The sequence below is a fragment of the Danio rerio genome, chromosome 5 (assembly GCF_049306965.1).
Source record: "Danio rerio strain Tuebingen ecotype United States chromosome 5, GRCz12tu, whole genome shotgun sequence".
In the NCBI taxonomy this organism is placed as follows: domain Eukaryota; kingdom Metazoa; phylum Chordata; class Actinopteri; order Cypriniformes; family Danionidae; genus Danio; species Danio rerio.
In genome coordinates this window covers 42471615-42496034 of record NC_133180.1, presented here as the reverse complement: position 1 = coordinate 42496034, position 24420 = coordinate 42471615, and the positions used below count along the sequence as shown (strand labels likewise).

General features: G+C 37.5%; 1 protein-coding gene across 1 annotated transcript in view; it reads left to right on the top strand.

The window, feature by feature from the left end:
* epg5 (ectopic P-granules autophagy protein 5 homolog (C. elegans)) overlaps positions 1-22392 on the top strand; it is a gene marked incomplete at its 5' end in the record, with an annotated part of 54522 nt that extends 32130 nt beyond the window's left edge. The window contains 18 exon segments of the mRNA NM_001110525.1: positions 1585-1747; positions 3422-3564; positions 3634-3790; positions 4002-4196; positions 5501-5714; positions 7209-7330; positions 7413-7620; positions 9559-9634; positions 9724-9827; positions 9989-10164; positions 13480-13659; positions 13740-13949; positions 14042-14186; positions 16202-16444; positions 16647-16863; positions 19705-19920; positions 20079-20193; positions 22210-22392. Of these exon segments, the coding sequence (NP_001103995.1) occupies positions 1585-1747; positions 3422-3564; positions 3634-3790; positions 4002-4196; positions 5501-5714; positions 7209-7330; positions 7413-7620; positions 9559-9634; positions 9724-9827; positions 9989-10164; positions 13480-13659; positions 13740-13949; positions 14042-14186; positions 16202-16444; positions 16647-16863; positions 19705-19920; positions 20079-20193; positions 22210-22392 (3067 nt within the window).
* Between the last annotated feature and the right edge of the window lie 2028 nt (positions 22393-24420).

Here is a 24420-nt window from a genome sequence, read left to right as displayed (position 1 = left end):
CCATTGGCAGATTATTTTGTTTGATTTTAAGGAAAAACTCACTTAATTTTGGCATAATATTTCCTGAAACAACTTTAAAGTGCACTTATTCTTAGACATTTCAGTGTGAATGTACTACTTACACTATTTAATTTACAAAATGGTGCAGAAGAGTGTAAAGTATGTGAATTAAGCTGTCTCCCTTCGAATTATGTGTTAGTTGATAAAGTGGTGTCCAGATTTTCTTAAGCCCTATTCAGATCACACGATTTTGTCATGATTTTGTTATGATTTCCTTGAAGTAGAGTGTCATGGAGAGTCGTAAACAACAAATGGGTGTTAAGACACAAGATTCTACCGTTTCTTCTTGTGTTCACGACAACCGATACCATACCTGCGATGCCTCACGACACCATTGCAGAAAGTTTAGCATTTAAATTTTTTTTCCCATGTTTTTCACAACGAGTTCTATCACATGGCCGACAATAGGAGCACATCATTTCTCAGTAATATCTGCGGGTGCTTCCCGTGGTCAGGTAATCAAAATACAGGCTGCATATTTACATATGGGTCGGTCTCGGGTGGATAAGATCAATCATTGGTTATGCAAACTTTAACTACTTTCTCTAAAATATTAAAGTCTTTTAAGCTATTTTATTTGACAGACTGGCCCAAATACGCTGACATCTCCATTCTAACAATGAGTTTCTGAGCTCTCTCAGCCTTCCGACCGAGTTCATTCTCCCGAGGTAATCTGGGATCACATTCAGTGCTGTGAATACATTGTAAAAGCATTTCCAGCTTATTCAAATTACTTGATTAAACTAAATAAATTGAAACTCACCAGCAATGTGTGATTTTGGCAATAAACATGAAAAGTTTGATATAACTTTCTCTGAAACTCTGAATAATTCACTTTAATTTTATTTAGGCTAGACTTTTTTATTTAAGAAATCAGTTCGTGCTTTGGCACTATAGTGGACTGGTTTTGAAGCGCTTCACCTCAGTTGTTATTCGTTATTCTTGTTTATCTTGTACACAACCAAACAACACAGAATATATTAAAATTATTTTATTATTTTCCGAGAAAAATATAAGAATAATTTTTTAGTTTGAGACCATCCACCACTAATCTGTGCGGTGGAGGATTTGTTCCGCTCCGTGGAAAATAAGGATTTAATTAGTGCTTCACTGTAATTGTTGTATCACAAATCTGTCATATATTTGCAATTTTTTTAATATCTCATTATTTTGTCTTGAGCATCTGATATTTAATTACTGCTGATGTGCTTTAATTTTCTGTCTCACTTGCCGCAAGTTCAGGCGAGGGTGTGTTTAATAAGCAACCCATGGCTGGAAAATATACATTAAGATTTTTTTTTTTAATATCTCAATCAAGACAAAATCGCAAAATCTGACACAGTGACTTTCGTAACCATCAACAAAAATCGTGTGATGTGATCGGGGCTATAGTGTAAGTTAAGTAAGTCTGTCGTGCCGTTATTAACTGGAGCTTCTCAGATTGCTTAGTGATAAACTATATCTGTATCGCTGTAGAGTTTGTGCTGAATGATTTTGTAAATCACAGTTGCATGCTCTTCTCAGGTTGGCAACGGTTCGGGAAACCCAGCAGGTTGCTCTAGACAATGAACTGTTGGAGGTGTTGCCACAGCTCTACATAAACCGGGAAGACCAGCTGTCAATGCAGTTGGAGTGCCGTGGAAAAAGTGGACAGCCCTGCCAAGGTCCTGCAAATATCACTGTTAAGGTGAACAAATACCTGTGCTTTGAAAAGTTTTGAAATGTACTTTTAAAATGTTTTATATCCTAGATTATAGTTATTTAGCAAAGCCAAATAAATTTTAGTTTATTGGAAAATTTATGGGGCGTCATGTAATGTAATGTGTATTTATATAGCGCATTTATTGTGTATGGCCATATACCTTAAGCGCTTCACAATCATTAGAGGGGTCTCTCCACACCACCACCAGTGTGTAGCATCCACTTGGATGATGCGACAACAGCCACAGGACAACGGCGCCAGTACGCTCACCACACACCAGCTATTAGTTGAGTGGAGAGACAGTGATAGAGCCAATTCAGTGGATGGGGAGGATTGAGAAGCCATGATGGTTAGAGCTGAGAGGCCAGGACACCGGGGTTACACCCCTACTCTTTACTAGAAGTGCAATGGGATTTTTAAGGACCTCGGTTCAATGTCTTATCCGAAAGACGTCACCCACTGACAGTATAGTGTCCCTTTCACTTTTACTAGGGCATTTAGTACCCACACAGATCGCAGGTTGAGCTCCCCCTGCTGGCCTCACTAACACCACTTCCAACAGCAACCTGGTTTTCCCATGTGGTCTCCCATCCAGGTACTGACCAGGCTCAAAACTGCTTAGTTTCAGTGAGTATCCAGTCATGGGCTGCAGGGTGATATGGTGATATGGTAGCGCAGTGGGTAGCAAGATCGCCTCATAGCAAAAAGGTCACTTGTTCGAGTCTCAGCTGGTCAGTTGGCATTTCTGTGTGTTCTCCCTGTGTTCACTTGGGTTTTGTCTGGGTGCTCTGGTTTCCCCCACAGTCCAAAGACATGCTGTACATTAAAAATCCTGAAGGAAACTGAGTGAGTTAGCTCTTTAAAACTTTTGTTTGTGAGAAGACATTAAGTCATGTCCGAATTCAAATTCTGCTTCACTTCCTGTTTCTCTCCAGAGTTTCCTTTTTCTGGTTGATTATCAAAAGCAGCTTTATTTTTGACTAATATTTTACGCTTTTAATGGCATTCCTACCAAGAAGATATTCCGGTAGTTATGACTAAAGCGCTCCCTCTGTTTTACATGATTAAATCATCATATTGTCTCAGACGTCTGTCTGAAATCAGTTTTACGAGATGCCGTTGTGCAGAAATGCTGCCTTCTTTGCATGATAAGGCAGTGAGGCGATTGCCCAAGCAAAGTCAGCTAGAAAAAAACGAAACAAAAAAACAAACAAACTCTAAACTACTTTGGAACAAGTCAAAGGGAAATGATGACAGAGTTTTAAATTTTAGGTAAACTATCCTTTTAAATGTTTTTATTTAAAAAAGTAGGAGGTTTTTAAGGATTTTGAATGTTAAAATGGGGGGTTCTCCTGGAAAAAGGTTGGAAATCAGCTAAGCTAAAAGAGTTGGACTCTGGATGTGTGTTTGTTGCAAATCTTTAGTGTCAGGCTTAGTATATCATAAGCAAAATGAGTTCACTGTCAGTGGTTTGTCACTCAAATTGTGACATATCCAGAGAAGACAGAATTGCTGATTGTGTTTTTCATTTTCTTCACTAGTCTTACTGTTTGTGTCTAGCATAGACATGGTGTTGAAATAAAAACTGAGAATTTAAAAGTTATTTTGAAAAGAATTAGTTTTTAAAAAATCCTACATCTCTGTCATTGTGTGTTTCAGTACTCAAGTATGCACAAACTGGAGCCGGTGCAGAATCAGATCCAGTCTCTGAAGAGTGACATTAAACAGCTGCAGGCCGATGGAATCAAAGCTCCTCCTCAGAGTCTGGCTGAGGCGGCCGTTCACACTGAGAACTTCATCACGTCAGTACACTCTTATTCAGTTATCTGAGTTCCTTTTACTCAATGTAAAGGTCATGTCTTCTTTTTCAGGGCCTTGGTTAATGTTTTCAAGCAAAATCCATCCCCTGGTGTACTGAAGGTGGGCATCACGGCTTTCTATCAGATAGTGTCGTTTGTGTGTGAGGACACACAGAGACATCCACCAACCCGCCAGTTCTTCACATCCTGCATTGAGATCCTCGGCCAGGTATCCCTTCTACCCTAGTGTTCAGAAAAAAATTATTTCAGTGCATTATTTTAGTCCCAGCTTCACCAATTTTTCATTTAATTAGCTGTTTTCTACATGGAATGATTCATTTATATGGTAAATTAAAGTGAATAACTGTTTATTTTTTGAACGCTCACCTCTTACCTGTTGCTTTTGATGCAGATTATATAAAGTGCATTTTTGACTGCAGGTCTTTATTCGGGACGTCCAATCAGAATGTAAACACATGCTAAAGACTATCCTACTCAACAGACGTCTGTGTAACCTACTGTCACCATACTTCACCCCGAACGCCTCTCCCTCAGAGCTGGTCTCTCTGTATGAAGAGGTGGTCAACACCCTACACATCGACAGCGGTGATGTCATATTCATGCTCCTCACAAAGGTCATTTGTATTTATTGAATCATGTTGTAAAAGTTTGCCACACAGGTTGCATTTACAGCAAGATAAAATGTGATGAAAAAAAACAAAAACTATTTTGCTAATGCTAAAAGTCATGTGCGGAGAAGGTGGTGACTTTTTTTTTTTCATAATTATATAAAGTAGTGCCGTCATACTCCTTAATAGAGCTGTAGCTGAAAATCATTAATGATTCTGATATTTACTCCAGCTAAATTTTTAGTGTTTATTTTGCTATCGCACATTGCTATTATTTTGGTAAACAATTAATTCATGCTCATCCACTGAAAAAAAAGTATGGCTGTGTCCGAAACCACCTTCTACTCAGTAGGTACTGCATTTGAATTTAAATGTACTACTCGGCCGTTTGAAAAGTGCGTTCTAACAGTATAAATATAAGAAGTATGAATAGAATTCGGATGTACTACATCTGCCATTTTGTCATGGTCTCGTGACCTACCTGTGTCAGTTGCGTCGCTTCACTCCCATTCATAAATTTGCTCGCGGGGCATCATGGGATAGTGCAGCATGCATGGGATGCGTTCTTTAGAATCTCGCCGGAGGTAGTACGTCATCAGGGTACTTCTCGCATACTGATTTTCTAATTCTTTGAATTCGGACATACTACTCGGCTCGCAAACTGATTTTAGCGTACTATATAGTATTACTATAAGTATGCGGTTTCGGACACAGCCTATGTTTGGGAAATCTTCAAAGTCTGACCATTTGCTTCCATGTTTGAAGTCATAAAACATGGCCATAAAAACATTCTTGAGTGTTAGACGTCTTGCAACGGTTTAACTGCTTTAAGAACAGCAACAATACTTACAACACTATTTAGCTGTGTCATGTTTTCCAGTTGCAAAAATAATCTGTTCATAGGTTCCAACTCATCCTTCTTGAGGCTCTTTGACGGGGGGTCCAAAATCCCTACTATATAGTATGTGAAAAAACATATGTGAGCCAAGAAGTGTGTTTGATTTCATAGTATTCGAAAAACAGTATGTAAGTAGTACCCGATGACCTATTACTTCTGCATCCAATGGACACTGTACTATCCCATTAGGCCAGGTGAGAGAATTTAGGGATTAGAATTTAGTGAAAATGATAAAATAACGATAACATTCAAATTCTTCTCATACTACATAGAAGTTTCTTTTATTACAGTCAAATTCTGTGACATCTACTCAAGTATTTGCGATTTCAGACGCAACTTTGAATTTGTACATTGTGTTTTGCTGATTTTCCCATTGGGAAGTGAAACTGAATAGTCTTCTGTTTGTTTGCAGTTTGACTTGTTTCAGTGGTTGTCGACGACCCAGCCTCCGTTCTCTGAGCGTAGTCGTCTGATGACCGTCATCCATCAGGCTCTCTGCACATGTGGGCTGGAGCCTGAGCCCGAAGTCCTCATGCCATTCAACATCTTCTGCAAGCACTGGACTGAACTGCTCCTCTACCAGTTTCCTGACCACTACAGCGACTTCCTCCGTCTCCTCATGCAGAGTATGTCTTTTCTTACTATTGTTTGACCCAGACAATTTTATTTCAGTAGTTTTGTGATCAATTATCAAAATGAAACCCTTTAGACCAGTGGTTCCATGTTCTTGTGAGCTGATGAGTTGAATCAGGTGTGTTTGTAAACATGTAAAACATGAGCTGCATCCTAAATGGCACTTTATGTACTTATGCTCAACAGCATTGTATATGTATGTAGTGTCATCACAAATGGAACTCTCATGTTTTTTTAGTGGAAATTTAAACTGTTTCACTAATGACGTTTGACTGTTGTTAAATGAGTGAAATAAATAACCAAATTACCTAATAATAGCTGCCATGATTATAATTGCATTCACCATTGGGAGGCGCTATAATCACTCTCATAGGAGAATTTTGCTTTCACAATCCAAAATAAATACAGTAATCCAACATGAGCGCTTCTTCTGCTACTTGAGCAAAGCAGCGGCTGTTGAGTTCGTTAAGTGTCCATCACTCCATACTTTGGTATTTAAAGTGAAATTACTATTTTTAGAGTTTTCAGTGTAAATGCACTACTTACACCGTTTATACTACAAAATAGCATAGAAAATTGCACAAGTATATGATTTAAGACGCACATATGCTGTTTAAGGGGAGAATCATTGCTGTAGATCAGAGATGGGCAACTTCTATCCTGGAGGGGCCACTGTCCTGCAGAGTTTAGCTTCAACTCTAATCAAACACACTTGCTTGTAACTTTCTATTGATCTTGAATACATTGATCAGTTTGTTCAGGCATGTTTGATTTAGGGTTTTAGCAAATTTCTGCTGGACATTGGGTGGCCCTCCAGAATGAAAGTTGCCCATCTCTGCTTTAGACAACAACAAAAAAAATGTTTACTTGAATAAAAATTTGTATTAGTGGAATGTTTTAGTCATTATTAACTTGTTTGGGCCAACAGGGCCTGAACAAATTTCCAAGGGGGCTTTAAGATGACATACAAGTATGTAAAATAACTAAAAACAACAAATGTCTTATTTTTTGCAATATTTAATTGATATTTTTTGCCATTGTTGATTTTTTTTAAATATAAAAAAGCACAAACTTTTTTTTCTTTGTTTATATTAGTTTTATTTTGAGATTTAAGTTTAGTTTTTTTTTTTTTTTTTTGCTTTTGTTTTGAATGTAGGACATTAGTCAGGAAGTGAAGTTGGTAAGAGAAAAGGGGCTGGATTGGTCAAGAGTCTGTGAGCCGGGCTTTGAAATCTTAATGCCTGAAGCACAGTTGCACTAGAGGCTATTAATGCAGAGGACTTTATAATGTATTTTTAATGTGAACATAAATATTTACATCTCTTACTTTAATCTGTGTCTGCATAGTGGCCATTTTAAATATTGCTGTCCACAGTGAGGGAGCCCAGGAGTAAATAAAAAATGAAGAATCACATAGCATTAATCTGCTTGATATAATGTTTTAAATTGCAGTTTGTTCTTAAGATGAACACAATTGATTCCTGCAGGCTCTTCCGATCAGCTTCTCAGTCCTGACTGTTGGAGAACGTCACTAAAAGCTCTGGGCTGTTCTCCTCAAACTAAGAATAAGACAAACAAATCCCGCTCAATGCTCCTCTCCCCTCAACAGGTAACATTAAACACTCCATTTTAATTTTACATTCTTAAAAATTAAAAGCAGATCATACTGATATTACTTTGTTTTGCTTTAGGTGGATGAAACAATCGAGTGGCTCTCAAAGTACTTCCTAAAGCTCCGACTGTCTAACGGGGACTTCAGGAGCTTTGGTCTTCTTTCAAAATGGGGGCCATACATTGAGGAAGTCAAGGTGTTTTGGGAAGATCTGATTACCTACGTCATTGATCTGGAACTAAACCATTGCAGCAAAGAACCTGTAGGAAGTCCAAGACTGCTCAAAGGTGCAAATATTTATTACACTGTTAGGCATAGCAACTAAATGTATAATGCACAAACGTTTGGGCTCAGTAAGAGTATATTATAATATATTCTGGATAAAGGGATAGTTCACCCATCATCATTTTATCATTCTTCACTTGTCACAAACCTGTTTGAGTTTTGCTCTTCTGTTAAACACAAAAGAGGATATTTTGAGGAAAGCTGGAAATCTGTAACCATTGACTTTCAAGAGTATTTGTTTGTTCTACTATAGAATGGAGGAACTATGACGTCACCTTCTAGGCTAATCAGCTGCTAGCATAAAACTGGTTCCCTCGATAAAATCCCCATACGATTTTCCTATAGGCTTTTTGATGTCTGCAAATAATAAGCTCTGTGTTCAAACACTGTTCATTACACTTACGCGATTTGTCCAACTGAATAATCCCCACACGAAAATGCAACTTTTAGCACTTTTGAGTCCTAAATGAAAATGTAAGAAGTGAAAAGCTAACATTAGGCTACAAACAGACTACAGTGTTTTTAGGGCGCTCGTCTGTGACGTCAGCACCACCCAGCTAGAGAAAACTTATCAAGCTTATTTTTAGAAATGTGCCTTTTGGATAGTTTTCCAAATTTGGAGGAATTCATTACAGTTTTGCTTTACAGTGGTTATAAAAGTTTTCAAACACATACTGTATGTTTTATAAATGTGCCTATTATTATCATAAGACATATGTTTAAATAGGTTTATTGCACGCCTACAGCCAGCTTACCTAAGTGAAATGCCTGCAAGTCCCTCCATGGATAAGAGAACAACAAAAAAAACATTCACGAAGTACAGCGTAAAGCAGCACATGCATTCACATATGCTATATATTGTTTTTTAAGGTGAGCGTAAATATTGCCGTTATGATGGCATTAAATGTGTTCAGATGAAAAAAAAACAAACAAACGAAAGAAAAAATCATTAGATTAATGTTAATGTAAAACAATCAAGTTAAAATCTCAGTAAATATTTATAGATTTTTACTAATTTATGTAAACATTTGCATTACTGAAAGCAGGAAAGAGACAGGCTGTATTATGGGAAGCAGTATCTTCTTAAAATAGCTTTATTAAAATAAATGATCAACAAATGAATCTGTCAAGACGTCTCTACAGGTTCAATTCAAGTTTAAGTTAAGGCTGCACACAATATGAATTCCCAATTCGAAAAATACTAAAAACTATTAAATACTATTTATGGATATAATTAACCAAACAGCAGACAAATCCAAATGCCCAATGCGAGCTGTAAATTTGAAGCATGCTGCATTCCAGACAGTGCAGCTGAAGGACGTGTAATGTCTCTGACGTCGCCTGTAGTCCTATTTAGCAACTTGATAGCAACCATATTTTAAAAGAAACGTAACCGATTTAAAAAATCAAAAGTGTTGTGTTGCTGATGTGTTTTATATCGTAGAATAAGACATGACAGTATCTTGAGTTAACCTTATTTAAGCAATTTAACCAAAATCCCAAAAAACCTATTGGCATTGTGACAAGGAAACCGGAACTGCTAAAATGCTTACTCTCCTACGGGTTCTTGCATACAATTTGTCTTCATATTTCCCCCCTCTAAGGAAATCAGTGCTTCCAGTATTTCAGCTGTCTTCAGACTATCTTCTTTCTTTTAAAGATTGGAATACAGTAATTTATTAGATTAGATATATGCTATCATAAGAATAAATGACATGTTTTAAAATTTAAAATCAAATCATGTGTATTACTCAATGTTACTGTTTTTTGGCACATATTTTATCTGATTAATGCAGTCTTGTTGAGAACAGGAGCATTCCTGAAATATTTGTAAAAATTTGACTGACCCCAAAGTTTTGACCAAATTGAATGTATCAGTAATGCATAGTAACTGTATGTATAACCTTTGTTTATATGCCTTTAAATTCTCTTTAATGCAGCTCTGGAGAACCTGCATAGAAAAATGGCCAAACTCTTTGAGCCGTGGATTTTGGTGCTTGACACTGACAACACTAGGTATGCTTTGATGTGACTCAGTGCTTTGGTTATTATAGCTCTGATGGTGACAGAAGTGATGAGTAACAACTCTCTTGTGTGTGTCACAGTCATCCTCGCTGTTCTCCATGGCTTGAATCAGACGCCGCAGTTGCAGCGAGCTTAGTGAGCTTATATACACGCTTGACAGAGACTTTACATGAGAAATTCAAAGGTAAACACTCAGGGGAACCACCAACATGCTTATGTGATGATTCATTCAGGCGTTTTCTGTCTGATTTTTTTTGTACACACAAAAAATAAAATTATTTAGAAATGTTATCTGTTATCATGTTATCTTTGTTTAGTTGTTAATGCATCTTATTTTTGGTGCAGATCGCTTGTTGCCAGGACAGAGAGGAGCTCTGTGGCTTCATCTCATGTTTTACTGTGAGACCTGCACTTCTCCTAAAATGCCAGAGTATCTGCTGTACACCTACCACAATGAGTACAGCCGTTTGCCCTGGAAGGACCTGCATCCAGATCAGACACTAATGAACCAGTTTTTCAATGTAAGAGACTGACAATATCTCTAAATCAAGAGTATCATGTCAATCAAATATTTTATTGTGGACCTAAAGATATATATTAATATACTCTATTCCAATCTTTCCAGAAGGTTCTTAATCCTGCATGAAAAAACAAATATAGAAACCCAAGAATTTGTTATGATGTAATCACTGTAAAAACATTAAGTCTTGAAATAATACATTCCAAAACACACTAAAAGACATTCAATTGTATTGGTTTTAATGGTTAAAAGTTTAATTGTATTTTTTGTAAAAACCAATAGTATATGTAGTTTAGCAGGAACATTAATTATTTAAAAAGTTTCTTATATTCATCAAAGCATTACTGATCAAAAATATAGAAAAAAACAGCAATTTTGTGAACTACTATTACAAACTAGACCAGGGGTGCCCAAACCTTTGCTTATAAAGTGCCCAAAACCAAATTTGATTAAGGGATGTGGGCCAAATATATATACAAAACCAAATATATCACACCATATTACATTAAATTTACCATAGGTAATTTCGTAATTTATTCCCAAATATTTAAAAATAACTAGAAAATGTTGCTTTAAATCATATTAACAGATGCAGTATAATATTTTACATTTTAGAATAAACTTATTACAGTGAAAACATGAGCAATTACAGTTATAACACTGTATATATAATGGACTTCAATGCTGAAAACACAAGTCCACCTGCTCCTGCCTTTGCCTTGATTTGCTTGCCGTTGTCTTGTGCATTGATTTTTGTCAAGTGACAGTTTTTACATTTTAAAGTTCTTGATTTATTTACAACATTTAATTGAAACATTTATTTTCAATTGTTTTTTTGTAGTTTAGCAATAAAACAAACAAAGGGTTACGTAAAAATCTAAATAACAAAGGCATTCAAAGGCATTTGCCTTAACCACCTTCCCAACATTCTTTCTACCTTTTCAAATGGGATAGTGGGCTAAATTAAAGGTTACCATAGACCAACTTAGGCCTACTTTGGGCATCTCTGAACTAGGCCATAAAGTTTGTTGGGACAGCCTTGCTTAAATGTTGGATTTTTTAAAAGGGTGAATGAATTAGTATATTTCTAACATGTGGTAACATATCTCTAACATAAAATTATTAAGAATGATTTGACGCTAGATTGTTTTTTGTTTTACACCTTTTAGCACAATGCTAGCATATTTCAAGCATGTTTAAGCACTTGCTTGTTATCATATTGCTAGTTTGTTTGAAATATGCATGCTTTGCACATTTTATTAGATTAAATACTTGTTAAGAGGCAGAAGTTTTGTTTATTAAGGTTATTCCATGGTTATACTTTTTAGGGACCTGCTAACTAAATGCTGTAAGAAAATAATGACATCTAGTATATATTAGCACAATCAAATATTTTTTCAGGCTAAAAGGTGGCACAGTAGGTAGCACGTTCGCCTCACAGCAATAAGGTCGCTGGTTGGAGCCGTGGCTGGGTCAGTTGGCGTTTCTTTGTGGAGTTTGCACGTTCTCCCTGTGTTGGCGTGGGTTTCCTCCTGGTGCTCTGGTTTCTCCCACAAGTCCAATAACATGTACTATAGGTGAATTGGGTAGGCTAAATTGTCCGTGGTGTATGTGTGTGAATGAGTGTGTATGGATGTTTCCCAGAGATAGGTTGCAACTGGAAGAGGTGACTCTAGCTTAATAAAGGGACTAAGCTAAAAAGAAAATGAATGAATGAATGAATATTTATTCATTTGAATTGTCAGTAAATTGTTTAAAGTTTACATAAACCGTAAGTTGCTAAGACGTTAATTTCAGTATGTTGAAGTATTAAAATGGAGTATTGAGTAGGTGGCAGGGCTTTCTTTTGCAGGTTATTCACTTGTAGCAAGGTTAAAGGTGCAGTATGTAAGTTTGACACGCAGTGGTTGAGTTAGGTAATGCACACCTGGTTCAAAAAACACACACACAAGCACAGGTTGCTTGATTGACAACACCAATAGGAGTGAGCCTGACTATCAAGCCTAAAGGCTGATTTAAGTCTTATTCTTAATAAAAGCAATGACTTCTATTTCTCACAGCTAAATAACAGAATACTGACAATGATCACCTAAGGGAAACCTTGTGTGCTTTGTTCAGTGTTCAATGCTAACAATGTGAGTTTGAATGCAATTTTACGTGACATTTACTGCCATACTACTGAAAGCAGCAGCAGATAGTTCACCTCAGATCTTGAAAATAAAACTGTTTGAAATTTAACTTTAGGAATGTGACAACATATATAAGTGATTGTAAATGTAAAAAGTAGATTAATAAGTATTAATTAGATTATAGCAGCGCAGTAGATAGTGCTGTCGCCTCACAGCAAGAAGGTCGCTGGTTCGAACCTCGGCTCAGTTGGCGTTTCTGTGTGGAGTTTGCATGTTCCCCCTGCATTCGTGTGGGTTTCCTCCGGGTGCTCCGGTTTCCCCCACAGTCCAAAGACATGCGGTACAGGTGAATTGGGTATGCTAAATTGTCCGTAGTGTATGATTGTGTGTGTGGATATTTCCCAGAGATGGGTTGTGGCTGGAAGGGCATCCGCTGCGTAAAAACGTGGTGGATAAGTTGGCGGTTCATTCTGCTGTGGCGACCCCGGATTAATAAGCGACTGAGCCGACAAGAAAATGAATGAATGAATAAATAGATTATAAACCTTACCATTTCATGAGTGAGTGCACTATTATGTGCTTCTAAATGGATTTATTTAAATTTCTGTCATGTTTCTTTTGGTGCAAACAGCCTAATAGTTTATCGCTGCAAATCTCATTATGTAGTGTGTTGTTATGACACGGGGTTACAATCTAACCTCCTCACCTAATGTTTACGTACGTAATATTTATAATATTAGCTAATTAATAACCTCACGTGGGACTCTGAATCTGCGTCTTATTTCAGAGTCTGCTACTGTCCACCAGAGGTCACGTTTCGGTCTTTGCATGCTTTTAGAGCCTTTCTGACTGAATGAATGAACGTGCTGTTTTCCAACAAGGCTACCCGGGGTGCTGAAATATAATTGGCTAAAGTGGCATTGTACAGGTTAAAAAAAGACAGGCGTCACGTAATGCACATTTTCAAAGCAGAATATTTGACTTAAGCACTGTTTTTCAGATAAACAAGAATGTTCACTTGGCATGTTTCTGAAATATATGCAAACATATTATAAATTTTTATGCTTCAGAAGAGTCAAAAACTTACAGCACCTTTAAGAATGTGACTGAAGCTGTCAAACTGATGTCAACAGAGAAGGATGCCAATCAATTTGTTTCACGCAGACTCTAAATGTTATGCTTTGCAGGTGGAGAGGGGAAGTCCAAAGAGTTGTTTTGTGTTCATGGGAGAGTTGCTGTGTGAGGTGAACTGGGTTAGTGTATTGGGTGACTCTCTCAGCCCCCAGCTGAACCCCTCAACCCACACAATGGTGGTCTCCGTACTCCACCTCATGGTGTTTCTGGCCAAAGAGGATCTCAGTAAACCCGTGAGTGGCCATCTGTTTACCTTAAACATCAAGAGTGGTTAACCTGTCTGAGATTAATCTGTCCTGCTTTATTTCTTCAGGAGTCCTCTGTTCTCAGTCTGCTGGACCAGTCAGCTTCTCTGCCTTGGAATCTGGTGGATTTTTCTTCATATCAAAATGTCACGCGCTATGTCAGCACACATTACCCAGCGTCCCTTGTTCTCAGTCACGACACTTCTTCACAGCAGGTCGTCAGATTGCTCAGAATGGCTGCTGGATTTGAGCCGACCACACAAGTGTTGCATCACAAGGTTAGAGGACACATTGTTAAACGCACATCTCCACGGTTTATATGAACAAACTACATTTCACAGCATTTGTTGTCTTTGTTTGTGTCTGTTAGGACATGACTCTAAAGTGTCAAGCCTTCCTTCACCTCATGGTGCAGTTCCTGACCTCGCTGGATCAAAATGGGAACATCAGTCTGGCATCGCTAGAGACAGAAATGGAGAAATTACTGGAGAACATAGTCATTTTCAACCCACCTGGTGAGGAGAATGTGTCATTGCTATTTCACATTTGTTTTCTTGTCCCTCAGCAGACGATTCAAAGATATTGCAGAAGCATAATTTGTTGTTGTATGTTGCTGTGGATTTTAAAGGGATAAAAGCAGCAGTTTGCTACATCAAGACTTAGTCTGTGTTCACACTGCACACACTTCTGGTAGTTTTGTGAAGTAATTTAGAGGATGGAAAAAGCCAGGTGGTTTTGTTTATCTAGTGCCTAGCACATCAGTTGCCATAGTGATGACAAATGCATTGGCAAGAGTGAGGAAAGTAAATAAATGAGAAAATTCAGACATGTATCTAGACACATTACTTTTTTACAAAAGCTGAAGTGCACCAGATAAATTTTCCTTGGCATGCTAGGGAACTCTCTGTGTTAATATTCTCAACATGGCCAAAATTGTTTGTACACTAATATTTTCATCAGCTGGAAAAGCTTCTTTTTTAGATTTATGAATTAGCTCTAATATATTCAGTATTATTAATTAGATATTAAATTTATACTTAGACTAATGTTTAATGGATTTTAATCTGAAACTGTATATTTCTTAACTGTCTGCCAAAACACTTAAATGTCTGCAGAAAATGTGGTATATAAAATTATAAATTACTTGTCCAGATTTTGCCAAAATGTAAAAAATTGTGTATTAAATTAGTGACCAAAACATTTATTTTATCTTATTTCTGAAGTTTGTCATTATTTTTTTTTTGTTTTACTTATTTATAAAATTTAAAGGAATTCTATGCAATGTTATAATTTTTGCACAACTGTTTTAATATACAGTCACCGGCCACTTTATTAGGCCCACCTTACTAGTGCTGGGTTGGCTGGACCCCCTTTTGCCTTCAGAACTGCCTTAATCCTTCATGGCATAGATTCAACAAGGTACTGGAAATATTCCTCAGAGATTTTGCTTCATATTGACATGATAGCATCACACAGTTGCTGCAGATTTGTCGGCTACACATCCATGATGCAAATTTCTCACTCCACCACATCTCAAAGGTGCTCGATTGGATTGAGTTCTGGTGACTGGAGGTAATTTGAGTACAGTGAACTCATTGTTATGTTCAAGAAACCAGTCTGAGATTATTTGCGCTTTATGACATGGTGCGTTATCCTGCTGAAAATAACCATCAGAAGATGGGTACACTGTGGTCATAAAGGGATGGACATGGTCAGCAACAATACTAAGGTTGGCTGTGGCATTGATATGATGCTCAATTGGTACTAATGGACCCAAATGTGTGCCAAGAAATTATCCCCAACGCCATTACACCACCACCAACAGCAGCAGCCTAAATCATTGATACAAGGCAGGATGGGTTCATGCTTTCTCAAGGTTTGAGTGTTGTGCGTCCAGAGATGTTCTTCTGCATACCTCGGTTGTAACGAGTGGTTAATTGAGTTATTGTTGCCTTTCTATCAGTTTGAACCAGTCTGGCCATTCTCTACTGACCTCTGGCATCAACAAGGCCTTTGCACGCCCAGAACTGCTGCTGGATATTTTCCCTATATCAAACCATTCTCTTTAAATCCTAGAAATCGTTGTGCATGAAATCCCAGTAGATCAGCAGTTTCTGAAATATTCAGTCCAGCGCGTCTGGCACCAACAACCATTTTGATACTCGCTTTGAACTGCAGCAGATCGTCTTGAACATGTCTAAATGACTAAATGCTTTAAGTTGCTGCCATGTGGTTAGCTGATAAGAAACGAGCAGTTGGGCAGGTGTACCTAATAAAGTGGCCAGTTAGTGTATTTTAAACTGTAATTTATTTTTGCGATGTCAAACACAGTCTCGTAATCCATCAGAATACATTTCACCATTTAATTGTATATGAATACACTTACAGCTAAAGGGTTAAACACATGAAAGGTTTTTAAACGCACCTCAGCTAACTCGCATCTTATTTTAGAACAGCATTAACGAGGCTGCACTGATATCTCTGTTTATTTTGACTGAACCGCTCCTAATGTGTTTTCTCTCTCTGTCAGAGACGGACCTCCAGCAGCGACACATGGCCACCTGCAGTCTGTTTGCAGAGATGCTGACTCTGCTGAATGAGGCCGGTATCTCGACAGCAGAGGGTCTGGGCACTAAACTGCACTGCTGGGTGGAGAAGCGGGCTCGAGGGCCTCTGCTTCTGCCTTTGCTAACGGCTGCGTGCAGATGCCTGGCTTCAGTGCGTCACATGACACGCACCACCGAGGCCTGTATTCTCTCCTACTTCACCGACGGTAATAATAGCTCATACGGTTCTGGGTTTTGTCACAGGTTTTAAATGGTCTGTCTGCGTAAGCCTTTAGGAATAATTCCTCTTCCTAATCACAATGTTAGAACTGTGAATGCTAACATCGGGGCTGGAACAAAACAGTTGCATGGTTACAATGTGTGCAGTGAGTTTCGGTGTCTGATAGAGCTGTGTGTTCCTCTCAGGAGGATGTGTGGATCAGTACTCTGGATGGGGGCCCATCCTGGTGTCTCTTCAGGTTCCTGAACTGACTGTTGAGGACTTCATTCAGGAAAGCCTAAGTCTGGGCAGCTTCCTCACGCTGTACGTCTACATCCTCCAGAGGCTAAACCTGGAGCAAACCCTCCTCAATGAGAAGAAAACCTTAATGCTGCTCAATACGTGGATCAGTCAGGTGTTTCCCAGGTAAAATATCCTTTATCTTATACAGTGGCATGGTATTCTTTCACATGTTTAAACCAGAAACCTGAGGATTGCTAAGTTACTCATTCACAAATTCTTGTTTTATTTCTGAATGAATCGGCTGTTTTGAACAACTCACATTTATGAATGATTTAGTGAAGCATTCCTACTGACGATTTTTTATTTTTTTGTCAAACAATGTCACATTTATCTGTGACAGGCCTAAATCTGTTCTGAGTTTAAATGCAAAGCAAAATATGAATTAATGTTATTCGGAAAAAAACCTAAGTAAAACTGCAATGTCATTTTTATAAATATTGTACACCCCTTGTATCCAACTAAAGTAAAGTCATGCTGTTTGTGATTATAACCATTACCACTGTGATAGTCTCTAAAGTAAATATGAAAGAGATGCAGAAGACATTTAAAGTCTCCCTGCATTTGAAACAATTCAGGTATTGATGTAACGGAAGTGAAAAATTGTGCATTGCTTTGCATAGCCTAACAACACACAATGTGATGCTATGACATGTGCTCAAAGCTCTCTTTTCTAAGTTAAAGGGAGATTTTGTTCTAAACATTCGCAATGGCAACAAAATTTCTGCTGTAGAAAGCGTTTCTGTTCCATCACAGCAAAATAACAGCAAACTCATACAAAAGCTATAATAATGATCACTTCAGCTGCGGATCATGTGCTTTATTCAGTGTTAAATGGTACCAATGTGAGTCTAATTACTATTTTATGTGACAGCTAGAGAGGGTGCTTGCTGTAGACCCATTGGGCGAAGCTCACCTCCAATGAGAGGGAGCTTGAGCTTCAGCTCCTCCTCCTAAAAGCTGCTTTAATGCGTACACCTACCCGCCCCTAACTCCAATACCCAGTGACAAAACTTGTTGAAGAAATTCAACTCCCCCTTGCTGCAGCTCAGCTCTGAATATCCTGAATATGCTCCTGAATATGCCTTCGATCCTGATAATATAATAACTAGGAAACATACTCTCAGTGTCCACTTTATTAGGTATACCTTTCTAACTGCTCGTTAACACACATTTCTGATCAGCCAATCACATGGCAGCAACTCAATGCATTTAGGCATGTAGACATGGTCAAGACGATCTGCTGCAGTTCAAACCGAGCATCAGAATGGGGAAGAAGGGTGATTTAAGTGACTTTTAATGTAGCTTGGTTGTTGGTGCCAGACGGTCTAGTCTGAGTATTTCATAAACTGCTGATCTACTGGGATTTTCCTGCACAACCATCTCTAGGGTTTAATAAGAATGGTCCCGAAAAGAGAAAATGTTGGTGCCAGAGGTCAGAGGAGAATGGCTAGAAGATTGAGCTGATAGAAAAGCAACAGTAACTCAATTAACCACTTGTTACAACCAAGGTATGTAGAAGAGCATCTCTGAACACACAACACGCCCAACTTTGAGACAGATGGGCTACAGCAGCAGAAGACCACACGGGGTGCCACTCCTGTCAGCTAAAAACAAGAAACTGAGGCTACAATTCGAACTGGCTCACCAAAATTGGACAATATAAAATTTGGAAAAACGTTGCCTGGTCCAAAAGCATGGATCCATCCTGCCTTAAATCAACGGTTCAGGCCGGTGGTGGTGTAATGGTGTGGGGGATATTTTCTTGGCACACTTTTGGGCCCATCAGTAACGATTGAGCATCGTGGCAATGCCACAGCCTTCCTGAGTATTCTTGCTGACCATGTCGATCCCTTTATGACCACAGTGTACCCATCTTCTGATGGCTACATCCAGCAGCATAATGCGCCATGTCATAAAGCACGAATCATCTCAGACTGGCTTCTTGAACATGACAACAAATCTGCAGCAACTATGATGTTATGATGTCAATATGGAGCAAAATCTTTAAGAAATATTTCCAGTACCTTGTTGAATCTATGCCACAAAGGATTAAGGCAGTTCGGAAGGCAAAAGTGGTCCTAACCAGTGCTAGTAAAGTGTACCTAATAAAGTGGCCAGTGAGTGTATTGTTTAAATATGAATGTTAGAACACTCAGTGCAAACCAGCAAATATCACTCACTCAGGGTTTATTTTGCAATAATTAGATTATAGCCCTGTCCGTGTTGAATGGAGTGCAGTTCACCATTCTGCACTTCTGAATGATTTAAATGTTTCTGTCATGTTACATCTCGTGTGGAGAGCCAGGTTGCCTTTTGCTGGAATCATGTCACATCGCATGTTGCTAGGACAAGGTCCTAACCTAGTAGTTAAATCAGTTATCAAATATGGCTGCGAGCAGAAATGAAAAGGTTTACTGCTTGAATAATGCCTGTCGTGCACTCACCTGATTTCAAAATTCTTTTAAGAAAGTTGAATCTAATAAAGTTTATTGCCCGATTATAGGTTTAACAGATATTGCTCAAAGTTTAGAAATTTGTACTGCTGTGGATCTGATGTTAAGCATTACAGCTTACACTAATTTAGGTTTTTCCAAATAATTTCCCATATTTAATAAACACACTTTACACATTGTAAAAAACAGGTGAAGTGGTGTCTTAGGTGACTGATTTCTTTTTAATTTTCTCACAGGCCCAATGAGTTTAGTTCCAGACAGCCATTGTTAACATCATATCTAATACGTGCTGTAAATCAATTTTCCGATGGCAGCCATCAGATCTCGTTGACTAGAAATAAAACTTCAGATGTCAGAATGTGTCTCTGAAGTTAATGAAACCATGCATGAAATCATGCCACACAATAGAAGTTTGTGCAACCTGCAGTTCACATCAAATATCTGTGAACACAACCAGGTTTAGTGCTGACATCCGTACTGTGCTGAATGTGTGTGTCGTGTGTTCCTGCAGTGGTCCAGCTGATGAGGCCAAGCTGTTTTTATGGTGGCATAAATTCTTGGAGCTTCTGCAAATCCAAGTGGACCAAGAGGATGCCTGCTCACTGGACACTCTCATTCTCACCTTAATGGCGTTTCAGAATCGTCTTGTTCAACTCGGAGAGGAAAGACTAAATTCCGGCATCCTGGGAGCCATTGGCCTTGGGAGAAAATCACCACTTTCTAACAGGTGAGAAAAGTTTGACAGGTGGAAAACTGCTTAGACTATAGTTTTGGTTTTGTATCAATGTAGCAAGTAAAAGATGACAACTAGTTTCAGATCAAATGCATGACAGGTGAATTGTGTGAAAAGTGTGCCTCACATCCTCTGCTCTTCCGTTGTTTGAGGTTTCGGGTTGTGGCGCGCAGCATGTCAGCCTTTCTGCTGGTTCAGGTGCCCTCAGAGAATCAGCTGCGTCTTCATCCCGGGACAGAGCTGCAGCTGTCAGCTAAAGCCCAGCAGGTGAGAGCTTCACAAACAGCTTCAAACCAAAAACTAAGTCAAGTTGTTGTGTATACACCGCAACATCTGACACAGTATGGAAAATATGTTTCCAGAAGATTTCTCCATTTTGTTTTGTAGATTATATTATTGAGATTTTATAAAAATAAAAGTATTTTAAAATAGTTTGCACAGCCAAAAATGTTGATTGTTTAGTTTGGCTGAATGCATGTAAAACACATATTTAGCTTTTTTAACCGCAAAATTGCCATAAACAATCTTCTTTACTAAAGCATAATTTAAAGCACAATCATTTATATAAGATTTACTGCTTGATGATAATAGAAAGACAAATCATGATTACAGAAGGAACCAATGAAAGGGAATATATGAAGGTAAGAGGATAAGAGGATGTAGTTTTATGTTGTTAAATGAGGAAAGTAATTTCTTCATATTAGAACATATTTATTTGATTGTTTTTTAAATTTCATGAATACAGTTTTATGCAAAAGGAGAAGATCACAGTGAAATGGCATTCGGTTACTAGAGAAAGTTAGATAGTGTTATGTTTTTCAGACAGAAATACGTAGTGAAGCAGTATTAAGATGTGTGAAATTAAATTAAAATTGAAAATAGGCTATGCAAAGGTTTGGGCGCCCTCAAAAAGTAGCAGCATGGAACTTAAAAGAACTTACTAATGACCTAAAAACTAAGATTATTCATCAACATGAATTAGGTGAAGGATGCAAAAAGCTATCACAAAGGTTTAAAGTCTCCACCTCCAATCAGAAATATTGAAAACGGATGGCTACAGGAACAGTTCTTGTGAAGGAAAGATGTGCTAGACCAAGAAAAATATCTGAAAGGCAAAGGCGAATAATGGTTAGAATGGTCACAGACAAACCTCAGACCAACTCCAAAGAGCTCCAGGAATATCTTGCTGCTAAAAATGTCATTGTACATCATTCCACAGTTTAGCGCTCTCTTCACAAAGAACAGCTCAATCGTAGGCGATGCAGAAGAAGAATTTTCTGCATCCTGTCTGCGAGAAGAGTTGTTTGAGGTATGTAAAGGCTCATTTGGTCAAGCCTGAATCATTTTGGAAAAATATACTGTGAACAGATGCCACAACCATAGGTGCTTTGCATGAAGCAAAAAAAAAAAAAAACACAGCATTCCAGGAGAAGAACCTGCTCCCTATTGTAAAATATGGTGGAGGGTCCATCATGCTCTGCGTATAAGTGGCAAGCACAGGTACTGGAAACCTTGTCAGAGTTAAAGGTCGCATGGATTCCACCCAGTGTCAGGAGATTGCGAAGAACAATGTTCAGGGATCAGTCAAGAGGCTGATGTTACAACATGGTTGGATGTTTCAGCAGGACAATGACCCAAAGCAGGGTTCCAGATTTACCAAGGAATTCATGCTCAGGCATGATACAATGTTTTAGAATGGCCATCCTAGTCCCCAGACTTGAACATCACTGAAAATCTATAAATTGATTTGAAAAGTGTCGTTTTCACTCGGCAGCCATCAAACCTGACTGAACTGGAGAAATTTTGTCAGAATCATCTAAAATGCCTTCAGCAAGACTTCAGGCACTTATCCTTGGCTGTAAGAAGCGTCTACAGGCTGGTATTTCAGCAAAAGGTGGCTCTACCTTGATTGATGTCATTATTCTGTTGGGGTGCCAAATTTTTTAACTTGTCTGTTTTTGTTAAGACTTAAATTGCATTGTATCTGTTGTTTAAATAAATGTTATGTCAGAGCTGAAATGTTGCTTTTCCCCTAGGGCATATAATATATCTAAATGAAATGGCTGATTTGAAAGGCTAGCAGGCTATGGTTTGCAATTGTAAAAATGATCAGGGGTGACCGTACTTTTGCGTAAACCTGTATTTATTTTTTCCTGAAAACAAGGACTTGTAGGTGTTTAAATGGGGTTATATTTTACATATTGTGGACTTTATTAAAGTTGAAGGAATTTCGCTGAGTGATGCTATTGTACAGTATGTTGAATGTTTGCTCTCTGTCTTCAGGCCTTGTCTGCACTGGAGGCGATGGCCAGTAATAAGCAGTATTCAGAGCTGCATGTGTCTGTGAACCAGGCCTGTCAGTTCATCAAGTATCCGAATCACTGTCTGCGAGACGCCAACACTCTTCTCACTCTGCTGGTCAATGCACTCTACACTGACCTTCATTACCTGGACATCATCCGTTAGCCAGAAGCTCACAATAAAAGTCCAGTCAGTTATCCTGCTGCTGTAAAGACCTGGGAGACTCCTGGAGAACAGCTCTGACTGCAGATAACATGAGGATGGAGACCTCTTGAGGAGCAACGCAGTCAGATTTAAGCTTTCGTTTTCTGGAAAAAGACAGATTAGGGAGGTACATGTTCAAATCATGGTTTTAGAGACTGGGGCAGTGATCTTTTGTTATATATATATATATATTTAAAATCAGTCCAGTTTTCTCTGATGAAGAATTAATGTCTTCTTTGATATTTCTTCCAACAAAAATGAGAAGGTCTTCAGTCATTCAGAGTAGAATTTACACAGTTGATGGTCTCAGAATAATATTGTAGTAATTTACATCATTTATTTTAGAGTGGTGAGCATTTTATGACGCTCATATGAGGACGTTTTAGAGCTTGGATGTAATGCCTGATGATGATAATCCACTGAATCACAATCACCTTGATTTGTGTTCACATCTTAAAAGAGATTCTGCTCAACTTATACTACACTACAAAAAGGCTTAACCTTACTTTGTGTTTTCTTTTGCTTCTAGACCAAATATCTAAAGATTCTTATTAACACTTTATAACAACTACACACTATAAATAATTTATTAAGCATCAGCTAATAGTGAATTTATTATCTGTTAAGCATTAACTCTACATTAATAGATGTTAGTAAGCAGTTTATAACTGCAGATACAAATGCTCTATTCTTGACGTAGAACTACATATATGATGTGTTTAATGATTGTATTTTCATACTTTGTTAATTATTATTATTTAATTGCTAAATTAAGTGTTGCATCATTTATAAACCAGTTATTTGTGTGTGGTTGCTGGTTTTTAAAGACTATTCAGAATGAGTAAATGATTAAAAAACTCTTTAAATGAACATTTATGTATCTTATTATTCAGGCATAAATTAATAGTAATTTCTCTGTTAATAAATGCTTTATTAACTTGACGCTGTCTTGTTTTGTGACCTAATCTTAAGTGAGGACTATTTATGCTTTATAAATCCTTCATAAATGACAGTTAAAGGCTCAGTTATATTCTAAACAGAAAAAAAGAACATAAACAACTTCATTCATTTGAAGACACACAGATAAAACCATCGAATGAAAAATAAATATTTGTAATCTTAACTAAAATAAATTGACTCTGCAGTTTAACCATCGCTAAATAGCAATGAAATGTATCATAATATATTGTTAAACAATCATATTGTTGTTGTTTTATCGAAGTTTACGTAGTATTTTGACTCCTGTTATTCCATAAATGTTTAAACTTTACAGTAATTTTACTTTTTAGATAAGATTGCAAAGACGTACTGTTTATTTGATACTGAGCCTTTATAAATCACTAATAAATGACGATTAAAACATAAACAGTCCTCACTTTAGATTAAGTCACAAAACTGGATGAAGTTGAGTAATGTAGCATTTATTTACAGAAACAATGAACTATTAGTGCATGCCTGAATAATAATATATAAATGTTGATTTCAATAGTTTATTAATCATTTACTAACTCATTCTGAATGATCTAAAAAAAAACTACAAAAATAATGTGACACTTAATTTAGTCATGAAAATGTCATCAATAACAAAGTATGAAAGAACAATTATTAAGCACATTATACATGTGCTTAAAAGTCAAGAATAGAGCATTTGTAAATGCAGTTAAACAATGCTTACTAACATCTATTAATGTAGAATTAATGCTTAAATAATGAATTCTTTATTTGCTAATGCTTAATAGATGATTCACAGTGTGGATTATTGTTATCAAAACAAGCTACATAATCTAAATGGGGTGAGGCAAATAATATTGTTTAAGATTCAAAGATTTTTTGACTTACTCTATTGGCAGATTCTTTTATGTCTTGAAAATGCTTCTTAATTTATATTTGGACTACTCTAAGTAGGAAAAGTATTTTTGCAGTGTAAATATATAGTTAAAATATTTGTTTTTATGATGTGCTTTTTAAAAAGTACATTTCTTTATGAGC